Source organism: Seriola aureovittata, chromosome 19 (genome assembly GCF_021018895.1).
Source record: "Seriola aureovittata isolate HTS-2021-v1 ecotype China chromosome 19, ASM2101889v1, whole genome shotgun sequence".
In the NCBI taxonomy this organism is placed as follows: domain Eukaryota; kingdom Metazoa; phylum Chordata; class Actinopteri; order Carangiformes; family Carangidae; genus Seriola; species Seriola aureovittata.
Window position 1 is genome coordinate 10,154,979 of NC_079382.1, and position 12,188 is coordinate 10,167,166.

The 12,188-nt window shown below is 39.0% G+C and overlaps 1 protein-coding gene across 1 annotated transcript in view; it reads left to right on the plus strand.

Annotated features, from left to right (window-relative positions):
* The window catches only part of nbas (NBAS subunit of NRZ tethering complex), a 144,144-nt gene that overhangs the window by 3,964 nt on the left and 127,992 nt on the right, over positions 1-12,188 (plus strand). Inside the window, exons 4-9 of the mRNA XM_056405187.1 lie at positions 721-798; positions 1,454-1,501; positions 2,728-2,771; positions 6,701-6,834; positions 8,201-8,334; positions 11,805-11,903. Coding sequence (XP_056261162.1) covers positions 721-798; positions 1,454-1,501; positions 2,728-2,771; positions 6,701-6,834; positions 8,201-8,334; positions 11,805-11,903 — 537 coding nt within the window. The remainder of the gene's footprint in view (positions 1-720; positions 799-1,453; positions 1,502-2,727; positions 2,772-6,700; positions 6,835-8,200; positions 8,335-11,804; positions 11,904-12,188) is intronic.

Genomic DNA, 12,188 nt, shown 5'->3' on the forward strand with positions numbered 1-12,188 from the left:
TTCCAAAAATGAGTTTAGAGTTCAGGGGACTGTTTTAAGGCTTGTTCACAATCAGTCAAATGTGGCTCACCACAATTAACTTTTAAATAAACTTCATTTAATTTGAAACATTATTTAGTATAATTTTGTTTAAATTATTGTAATCGAATTTAATATAGTATATTTAGAATTGATTTCCATAAATGTTTTAATTCATTTGATAGTTAAGTTTAAATAAATTTAATTAATTTAACTTAAGATGTAGTTAAACCTTTTGCATGCAAGTCAAAATAAAAAAAAATTAATTTAATATTTTTAATTAAGTAAATTAATTTGAATTAATGGAATTAATTTTAAAATGAAAGTAAATGCAATTTAAGTTTAAATTAATGAAGGTTTTAATAAAATGTTATATGTTATTTATATATATAATTATAATATATAATCAAATTTAGTCTAGTCCGCTCCTATGCATTGATGATTATTACACCATTACAGACTGGTCATTTGTCAACAAATATCTGTAGACATAGTGAATAAATTCATTCAGAAACATGGTGTCATCCACAATAATGTGGTTTAATATGAAACTCAGGAACTTTAAGCATCATTGAAGAAGACTGGTATTAATAAGAAAAGAATCTTGCTGAATATGGCCTCTGTAGTGGTTATCAACCTTTTGTAATGTGTTAAATTTCTGATTGTTTTGTTTGTTTGTTTGTTTGGTCATGTGACTCCCAGTCCCTCAAGCTCGTCTCTGCCTCTTGGTCTTGCCCACCTGGCAAACAAGCAAATCAACTGGCAGCTGGTGCTTGCAAGGTGCAACACATACACACTCACACACACACTCTCTCTTTGTGATCAATACTTGAATGTGGGCTACTTTGTCGCTGACATTCACTAAGCCTCGCCCTCTCCTGGTGTTCTCTCCCTTTGCGTATCCCCTCAACCAATCATTTAATTGTACTCATTACAACAGACAAACCAAGTAGAAATGCAGTCTTTAATTGGCTATCGATTCAGCCCCGTAATACAGTGTTAAGCTTGGTCAATTGATGCTGCAGATGTCCGTTAGTTTGATGTGCATGACCCTTCCATTTGGTTTCTGTCTGCCCTTATGCCTTTCTCTCTCATTTCATTCCCTCTGAAACTATCTTTGCTCTCTTTAATGCCACCAATTATTGTTGTTCCTCTTCTCCTTAAGCCATCCAATTCTAGACTTTATTTTTTCCATCCAAACTGCACTGCTACACAAACTTATACACACAAAAAAACATTCTTTTGTACATTGCTACTGATAACTATTTATATTCCTTAATCACATGGTCTTTATTTCAGCTCGATTTATATTGTTCACAATGACATTTGTTTACTTCTCCCCATTTACTCTTCTCACCTTCTGCTCTCTGTGTGTTCTCTCTCATTTGTCTGTTTCTCTTGTTCATTCCTGACCAGTCTGTTGTTTTCTCCACAGTAATGGCAAACTCTTGGCAGTGGTTCAGGACCAGTGTGTGGAGATTAGGTAATTATTGAACTCCATCCCGCTGTTTGAGGCACTCAATCTGTGTGTGCGAGTGATAGAGAGCCTTTTAATTAATGGGGTGATTTATCACATCTCTCTTACAAAGTGCTGCAGTGTCAGCAGTTTTTTCAACACAATCAGTCATAGTAAAAATAATTGAGTCCGTTTAGCATACCTTTGGTACTTCAGGCAAAATAAAAATTTAAGGCTAACGATTTGAAAATACCAAAATGTTTGTTCCAAAAATGTTTTTATTCATGTGAACATGTGAGGGACAGAGAAAGAAACCATAGAATACAAGAGTATGTTTGTGCTCATTTTGAGTGGTTGTAATTATTTTCCGACACAAATCCAATTTCCCCCTTACACAGAGAAAAATTACTCACTCAGCAATGTGCTCTGTTGACACAAAATGAATATTATGCTTTAAATGGAGCAAAATTGAAATGAAAATCAATAGCAATGAACCTGGTATAGAAATACAGGAGCTTCAGACAGAATTGAGATCCCTTCACTTTTTTCACACTTTTTGGTGTTGTAGATTTAATTATTAATCTGATGAAATAGTCATTTTTGCCCATCAATCTCAGCTGTGATAACATGTTTTTAGAAAAAGCTAAAATGAATGTTACTTTGTGAAGCCACTGTATGTCTTACTCTCCAGAGGCTAACAAAAGACATTCCAATGTGTGAAGCATTGGCCTAAAACACTGTTTTCCTTTTGATCCTTCATGTAATTGGAAGTCATTTTCATACACATAAAGCTGAGTATGTTTCTGTTGTTCACTTAACTCAGGATAGTGTTTTGGATGACCTGTTGTAATTGAGAGCAATCAAGTCCCTGCTAATGCCTTTATCACTACGCTTGATATTGTGTGTTTTTCTTGTGTCCTTTGTTCACAATACTGTTGTTTAAACACAGTGTTTTATAGCCTCACTTCTTGGCATTAGTTGGTGTGAGTGGGTGTTAAGTCAGCTCAAGGCCTTATCCACTGAGCTTTGTTAAGAGTCTGTCTAAACACTGTCTACTCTGAAGGCCCTGTCTGCTTGATCCATTGAGCTACTTGAGTTGGCAGGCTATCAGTGGCTGTTATAACCCACCTTATACCAGGTCATATCAGGCTGTGTGTGTGTGTGGTTGCACCGTCGGGTGTGTGTATCTTTGCCGTGCAATGTAATGACACCACTTTTTCACTTTTTTCTTTGTGTGTGTGTTTGCTGCTCAGGTCGGTGAGAGATGACTTTGGTTCAGTCATTGGGAAGTGCCAGGGTAAGACCCTCTCCACTTGTTCTATCAATCACATACTGTAGTTTACAGTTAAAGACAGCTAAATCCCCATACAGCACCATTTCCTTTATAAATGTGATGGTTACTGTTGTGTAGTGCAGGCAGTGCAATGTGTGTGTATGTGCTTGTAGACCTTTATGTAGTATGTCTTTCTTTTTAAATCTAGAAGAGCTAATGTGTGTGTGTTTGTCCTTGTACTGGACACTGTGGTTTTATCAGATGAGGTGTGTAAGCACAGTACAGAACACAATACAGGACAAGAGAAATAGAATAAAGGCTGGTTGAAATGAATGAAAGTATTTTTTCAATATCATTCTTTAGTGCAATATGGCACATGCAGACAAAATCTCATAAAATCATCAAATTGATGTTAAGTGCAGTGAACTGTGCTCCACTGTCACATATGACATCAGAATTTTTTTTTTTTAATTTGCAGTAATGTGTTCATATTGTTATTGTACAATATCACAGAAAGTTAACAGACGATAATACTGAATTATCACTCAGACATAAATAGAAGAGTTTTGCCTTTGGTCTCAGACAGCATAGAAAGAGAGAGGCAAAGTGTTCAGCCCGCATTTGACTGTTAACCTGCAGTTTAAATTTACAGTATGTATGATAGTGTATGTCTGTCTGTGTGTCTGTGTGTAAGAGAGTGTATATGTTTGTACACATCTACTTTGAGTTTGTTTCAAACAGAAATATCGACCATGGTGGCTAATTGAGAGAGAGAGAGAGAGAGAGAGAGAGAGAGAGAGAGAGAGAGAGAGAGAGAGAGAGAGAGAGAGAGAGAGAGAGAGAGAGAGAGAGAGAGAGAGAGAGAGAGAGAGAGAGAGAGAGAGAGAGAGAGAGAGAGAGAGAACAAACAGCAACAAAGATAATCACCCTCATCCCCTACTCTGCCACTCATTAAACGCAGTCTCGAACTGGCTGATAAAAATAAATTGCCTTGATTATTTGATTAGCTATTAAAATGGTCTGCTGTTTTGGCTGTAATTGCTCCATCTAAACACAGTGAGGCCCAAACTTTCTCCACGTTCAGAAGGTTAAAACATGTGATACGAAACAGTGAAATACTATAAATAGTATTTAGCAGCCAGGTATTTTCCTCACGAGTTGGTGGAGACTAAAAAAGAGCTAAAAGGAGAGTGAATATTCATCATTCAAGTGGTCAGTAACATGACTCCAAATGAATGTTGTTCCGTGTCTGTCAGATGTGTTAGATGTTAGCTAACATATTCACTATAACAACATTATAAGGAGATATTATGCCAATGTTGTGTTTACAGATGGCTTTAAACACAAGTGTCCAAGAAGTATATGTTATTTATTATCTGACTGATGAACATCTGGTCAATATGTGGTTTTTAGACATCCTGCCAGAGGACTGCAGTTGAAAAATAGCCTGTTGGCTAACACTGGCACATTTACAGAAAGGTTAATTAATGTGCATTTATTTTCAAATAAATAAATAAATGAAATGAAAATGAAGTTAATTAATGTAGGTTTAAATGTCTGCAACAGCAGTACCACTTTTAAGCCACTGTTTTAGAATTTGCAAAATTCTGACTGGCACCTAGTAGACTCACAAAAGACACAACGGCAGACATCAATGCATGCCAACAGCTAGACGGCAGCAACTTTCATCCTGAGGAAGAAGAATTGTTTTAAAGAAGCTACATTATTAAGTCTACATGTAGTGAAAAATTTTAAATTAGAACAAAAAATAAACACCTTTCTTTTTGAATTTCTGATTTTCATTCACATTTTCCGTACACTGGCTCATACACACACACACACACACACACACACACACACACACTGCTCCAAACACATCACAAAAACAAAGTAAATGTTCAGTAAAAAGCCCAGAATTAAACTTTGTCAGTCAGTATTTTCTGTCTCCACTTCTTACTTTCCACTGTCTCCCTTTTTATTCCTTAATTTTTCTCTCATTTTCATTGTCTGTCCCACCCCTTTTCCATCTTTCTGTCTCTCACTATATTTGTTCAGTTCTGGCTAGCCGTCATTATGGGCAGTCATTCTAATGGTTCATAGTGTGGATAACAGTAGCCCCCGGGCCTGTGTAAACCTGAGCCTCCCTCCTGTTTTTCATGCCATTTCATCTCTCTTTTTCATGTTACTTTTAGTTCATTTCATTTCACGGAGATTTGTCCTAATGGATTTTGCTGTGATCCTGCCTTTTAATGGCATTTGCTTTTAATGGAGGAGCGTGCATGCGAGTGCGTGTGTGTGTTTTACTATGTGTTTGCTTGTGCATGCTCTTGTGTGAATGCATCCCCATGCGTGAACGTGTTTGCTGCATCCACACCTGTGTATCACTCTCTGTCTTTTTGTCTTTCTCTCGCCTCGCTCCCTGTCTGCTCCTGTTGCAGTGGAGTCGTCTCCCACCCCCGTACATAATTCATAAGTGTTGAGCTCTGATAAATGCATCTGTGTGGCTTTAGATAGAAGGCTTCTACTGGGTCGTTGGGTGTAATTTTCCCCAACTTCCGCCCCCACCATTGCTAGGAGGAAAAAAAAAAAAAAAGCAGGACAGTAGCATCCAATTTTCCAGCTCCCCAAAAAAGCCATCTATGTGGAAATGGAGCCCTCTCAGCCACAGAACATCATACTGTATACAATTCATAATGGGAAGCGAGATAGCAAGGGAGGCTGTGCGAGAGTGAAATAGAGAAAAGATTGGAGCAAAAGAACAACAACAGAACAGAGGAGACGCTTGGTACCCATGGCTATCATAATGGCTCCATGTTCTTGTCTGCTCCTCCTCAGCTGAGAGTCTCAAAGGTGTGTTAAATTGCCTTCTTCCTGAGATGCTCTCTGATACTTAAGCCTTAAAATTTGGGGAGCTATTATTTCTCTCAGTGGGTGCTGGATTCATTGTTTCTCGCGCTCTCGTTTTCTCTCTTTTTGTCTGTCTCGCCTCCCACTTCTTCCCTTTGTTCTTCATTTAAAATTCTAGTCATACAATAACCGACGCCTCCATTTGTTTGCAGTATTGCCCACCAAGGGTTGCAGCAGCATACCTCGGCCAAGAAATTTAATACAATAAAAGCCAATAGGACTGTTATGTGATATCAACAGAAACATAACTTCCTTTTCATAACTTTATTGCTTGGCAGATACAGCATCCATTATGGCATATTATGTTTCACACTGTTATCCAAATGCAAAAAAAACTATGCTAAAGGTTGTATCTTTTTGTACCAATTCTGAAGTATTCTATTCAGCCTACATATGGAGATTGTACCCTATCACCCCCCATACTATTTAATGTGTTAAAGATAATCAGGTATTCACAACAGACTCTGGATCAGAGACCTGCCAGACTGGCCCGACTCTTCTATCAGAGGGAAGTATGACAGCGAAGCCTTGAGAAAGTGCCAGCAGGCAGAGATGTGCTTTATCACAGCGATATGGTTACACTCACAGCACTGCTGAGCCAGCAGATTGGTAAAACAGTAGCCTATACTTCAACAAAAGCTGGATTTATGATCTCTGTTCTCCTCCCCCCTTTCTCTCTGCCTCTCTTTTAGTCCCGACCCCACAAATGTGAGCGACTGAGTGTGTATGTGACAGGGTGTGTGCGTTTCTTTGAGAGACAATTATTGAGATGTATTACTGTAGCTATACTTCATAGATGAATTGGATAGGTCCTTAGACACACTGTGTTGATGTATGGCATTAGCTTTATCCCGTTTTTCCCATCTGTATTCATCATCGGCACACCACAGAACACCAGGGATTATTCGAAGAGAGTTTTCTCATCTGGTTTAATAGGAAATCCTCAGCTCCCTGAATCTCTTGGTTCTTGGTTCTCCTTATCTCTTCTGTCTTTTATATGTGTGAACTTTGAAGTCTTCTTTCTTTTCTTTTTTTTCCTGTTACAGTGCCAAAGGACCCAAACCCCCACTGGCGGAGGGTGGCATGGAGCCATGACTGCACCCTGCTGGCTTACGCTGACAGCACTGGCACCGTGCGCCTTTTCGACCTCATGGGCAGCGAATTGTTTGTCATCCCGCCGGTAACCATGCCAGTCCCTCCTCTTTGACGTCATCAAACAACCTCTGTCCCCTCCAAGCTATCTTTTTGTTCGATTTTTTTTCTTGTGCATGCACTGATACTAATTATAAGTGATCAGATCAGGCGTAGCATATGGAAACCCAGCATTAATTTGGCTTCCTTTCAGTGTTATTTTAGTTCCTACATTTCCACAGAGGATCTTGTCAGTTACAGTATGTTGCGTTTTAATTTAATTAACTGTATACCTTCCTTAATTTGTCATCAAAAAATGCTGTATTGGCTGATTTTATTGATTTGCGTATGTGAATTAAATCATTGGAAAGGGAGTAAAAGACTTGATACTGTGCTACAGCAGATTTGTAACTTTTCGGTGACACAGTTATTAGGATTCAGACATCCATAATCTTGCCACCAGCCATGCTCTGTTGTTCCAGTGTAGCATAGATTTACTGGGCATTTTGAGCTGCCTGTCACCTTTTGAGGAGAACGTCTCCTTGTCAGACATCCTCTGCGTTCTCTTTTTCTCTCCCGCCTGCTTTGTAATTCATTGTCAGTTGCTTTTTCTTCTTCTGTCTTTGCTTATGGTGCCCCATTCCTCTTTTCTCCATCTTCATCACCTCTTCTCTTTAATTTTTCACACGCCTGCTGCTACCCCACTCTTCCCTAGGTCCTTCTTTCTTTCTCTCCCCTCGCATGTTTCTCATCTTTGCATCTCTCAGTAGCTCTCCTTATGCTGGCGTCCCCCCCCCTCGTTTTAATGCCCCCTGTGTGCCACATAGTATCATTCCTCCACTTCTATCATCACTCCTTCCACTCCTCTATCCGTCCTGTCAGAGACTATGAGCGCAGACACTCGTCCTTCTCCCCAGCTGCACTCAGCTTTCGAAGTCTGTGATCCTCATTCCTTTAGTGGAGCTCTACTTTGTTATGCATCTACAGTGTGCCTGCACACTTACACCAGCACCCCCTGCTCTGCTGTACTGTTTCTCTTGTTTGTCACTGTTAAGTGCGCACACTGGTGCTATTTCTGGAGATGATAAAACAATCAATTTGACAGAAAGTGTGCATGGATGAAAAAATTTAAATTTGCCTCATCTCTCCCTCCCTCTGCCATCTCTCTCAATTTCCATCTTACTTTCACTTTCTCTGTCTTCTTTATTCCTTGTCCCATCAGGTCTTTCTTTCTCTCTCTATTTTATGTTCTTTAACAAACACATGATCTTTGTTGTTTACTTCTGTAACAACTGGGTGAGGGCACAAACAGATGATACATATTTCTCTGTGTCTTTTGATTTCCTCTACCATTTACATCAGTCACGTTCACACTCCTGCTGACTTTTCTTTCTCATGTCCCTCTCTTGATCCAGGTGGTGAGTTTTCATGGGGATTTCAGTTGTGCGGTGGCCGGCCTGATCTTCTTGGAGTATACAGCCAGCGCACAGTGGTCAGCCGAGCTGCTCGTTATCACATATGGTGGCGGGCTCAAGAGCTATCTAGTCAGGTGAGAGACAAAACAGTTATCAAAATACTGTCTTATTAACACAATATCTTAACCAGAATAAATGACCCACAGCGGTTCTCATATCCAGCGTTATGTCAGATTAAATTAAAATGAAATATAGTAGCATGAAAAAGCATGTGAACCCTTTGGAAGTTTAGCTGTTTATATATGTTATTATAGACAAACACAATGTGCTTAAGATAATAACACCCAAACACTTATAATCCTGCATGTCTTTATTGACCACACCCATTTAGTATTCCCAGAGCTGATGGAAAATTAAAGTGAACCCTTGGATTTAACCTCCGCTCACTTGAACTTCCCAAACCAGCTCCTCCAGTAGCTGCAGATCCGAGCTGCACAATGTTCAGGAGGAGTTTTGGACCATCCTTCTGAGAGAGCTGCGTCAGCTCGACATATTCTCAAGATATTTGGTGTGAATGTTTCTCTTTCGGGTCAGTCCACAGTGTCTGTTGGATTAAGCTCTTGGCTCAGACTGGGCCAGTCCAAGAGGCAGATTTTCTTTGTTTGAAGTTATTCTGTAGTAGATTTACTTTGATGTTTAGGGTCATTGTCTTGCTGCATCACCCAACTTCTACTGAGCCTCAGAAAGTAGTGGTGTGTTGTTTTTCACAAACAGTTCAACCGTTGTTTCATCGATTCACAAAACATTTTAGTTGTGTTGTGGAATGTCAAGGTGCTCTCTGATGATTTATGATTTATTTATTTGGAGAGCAGCGGTATGGAGCAGAGTGTCATGTCAGGACACCATGCGCTGTGATTTGCAAAGTTAGAATCATGAATATGAGGCATATTTTGAGGCAAAATTATACATAAATGCAGATCATTTCAAAGGGTTCACTTACTGTTTCTTGCCATGTGGTTGTTTATTAGCCTAATTTCTTGAGATTTTTTCTTAACATTTTGCGTGGCTTTATTATCTTCTGATTTAAGTGCTTTATATTTTCAGATCTTACACTTCAACTCAAATTTCTACTGCGCACAGTTCACAGACTTGAACTGTCTTCAACCCTCTACTTTTACTCTCATTTCAAATGGTTTTACTACTTAACACGTCAACTCTCAATTCAGCTGCGTTCATCTTTAGTCTTCAACTGCTTTCAGTGACAACTCAGTTGCTTTCACACTTTTGTGTCAGCTAACATTTCAGCTGCTTTCATCTCTTTCTCTTCAACTGAACAGTTCAGCTGCTTTGAACTCTTTCTCTTTTCTGGCATTTCAACGTCTTTTAATCCCCACATCAACACAACACTTCAAAAGAACAACAAAATAAAACTTAAGCTCTTCTTACTCACATAACTTTCATTGTTAAGACAGAATTTTCTCCAGCCGTTTTCAGTGCTTACACTTCAGCCGACATCAGCTTTCAGTTTATGTGCTTGAACTGGTCCTAATTTCTTTCAGGATCCCACTTCAACCAACACTACCGGCTTAATTTATCGCTTTAAGTGACTGTTCAAATACTCCTGACTGACATTTCAACTGCTGTCTCTCCTTATACACCAACTGAAACTATATCTGGTACTTCAACTTCAGCTGAAATATCAACTGCTTTAATCATTGACAGTTCTGCTGCTTTCATCTTTTAGTGTTTACAGTTCAACTTTCAGAGCTTACATACTCACTGACAATTCAACTGCCTGTGGGAGTTAAACTTGAAATTACAATTTCAAATGTTCTCAGCGATTGTACTTCAACTAATTTCAACTGCTTTTGTCTCTTAACTTCAAAAGAAACATCAAATTCTTTCAAAGCTTCAACTTCAACTGCTCTTAGTGAGTCAGCTTAAACTGCCATTCAACATCTCAGATATAAACAAATAAAATACAAGACATTTTAACACTTTCTGCGCTTGCGATTTTCAGTAAAACTGAGCACACTTCAGTTTTCTTCAGAAAATTTGAGTTGGTTTCATTTGATATTTTAAGTGTGCTTTTAAAGAGTGCTTTAACTTACCAATTTAAAGTGAACATTTCAAACCCTGATCTTCCACTTCTCCCAGTATTTGTAATTCGTCTGCCACTTCATCTGTAACCTCTGTGGTTTCAGCATTTCAGTTATTTTAAATAGTTTAACTACAAAGTTTTTTCTTCCTAAATGTTTAGTCTTAGCTTGTAGTATATTACTGTCCCATATTTGAAGATGGGTCTGCTCACTTAGACACCTAGAGCCATTCTGAGCAGCTCTTTTATCTTCTGATTTAAATGCATGTACTGTATATTCTAACCTTTACAGGACCGTGCACCTCATTTGTGGGATTTGATGCTGCGTTTTTGTCCATATGTAAAACGTTAAGGGGAGTGACACCTCTCCTTGAATACCAATGGACTCGTTTGCCAATCTTCAAACCCCCTCAAACACACATTTTGAATATTTGATTAATGACATTTGGTTTTGTGTGCGCGCAGTTGAAAGAGTCTATGCTGGTGCTTTCCTCATGGATACCCACGCTTCCCCTTTTTAATTTAGCATTATATCATATGGCATTATTTCAGAGATTTCCCATTTCATTCTGTGTGATTGCTTGCTGTGGTGACACCGGGCCTAGGTTTGCTGCCACTCCCAAGACATGGGACGAGATTGTGCATGTGTGTTGAATCTCGATCAGATGAAATACTGCACACTACGAACTCCCTCCAATTCGGCGTGCATGGTGATTTTTGTTGAGAATAGAGGAAAATGTTGATTTATTTTTCTATTACCGGCTGATAAATGGTGTTAGCTGCCTTTGAAGCCATCAGGGTTTGTGTGTGTGTGTGTGTGTGGGAGGAGGTAATTAAGATGTGGGAGACATTTGCACCAGATTTACTCTGAAAGTACTGGCTTGTTTTTAAAGGTTCATTTTCAGTATGGAGCTTATACTCACTCTTCCTTTTCATATGACTGCTTTCCAATATTGTCGCTCAAACACTTTGAATTAGAATTTCAGAATTATAGCTGAGCCTTTACAGTAAGTCATCTCTCTCACTCTTGTGCTCTGTGCCATCGCTTCACACACACACACACACACACACATCTGCTTTACTGTTGCATTAACACCTAAATGTTTGGAGGAAGCTAAAAGGTGGGAACCTTGCACATCTCTCAGCTATTTCCTCTGTGCTCTCTTCTTCTTTCTCCCTTTTCTTTCCCTCCGTCTCCCCTTCTCTCTATACAGTTTACGTTGCAAGGAAACATTTCCCCAGTGAGAGATCCCACAAATTACACAACAAATTACATGACATCTCCTCTAGTACCAATTTAATTTAGATTGCCCACTTAAATTAGATTATATATTTTGCCATGCCTCATTTTAATTGCGGCTAGAATGGAAATTGCTCTGTCATCTTCCCCAAAACAGCTTTGTCGCACCATTAACATTTTCAATACGAGTGTTCATGTTTTGATTGTCTGTGTGCCAGAGTTCATTTATAGGTGACTTGTCATGTGGATTTCTTTCCCTCTCTCAGTGTGGGAACCAATCAGAACTTTCAAGAGAACCACAGCTTCAGTTTCTCTGCCCACTACTCCAATGGCATCACCTCAGCCATTTACCACCCAAGCCACCGGTAAGTACCACATCAGCACCACATCAGCCTGGAGCGCTTGTGGAATATAGTTGAAATAATGAATTTTTTGAAAATTAACATTTTTGGCAACGTTTAGCTTTTAATCTATCAATGTCAATGTAATTACGGCTTGTAGCATTCACTTGACACCCTCAGACATTTGTGGTTGCCACAGTCTAAGCCTACTTCTATTAGAAAACTGTTTCATCAAGAGTTTTTCTTACATTTGTATTCAGACACGTACAGACATCCTTATGCATCCTTTGAATAAATTTTTATCCTTAA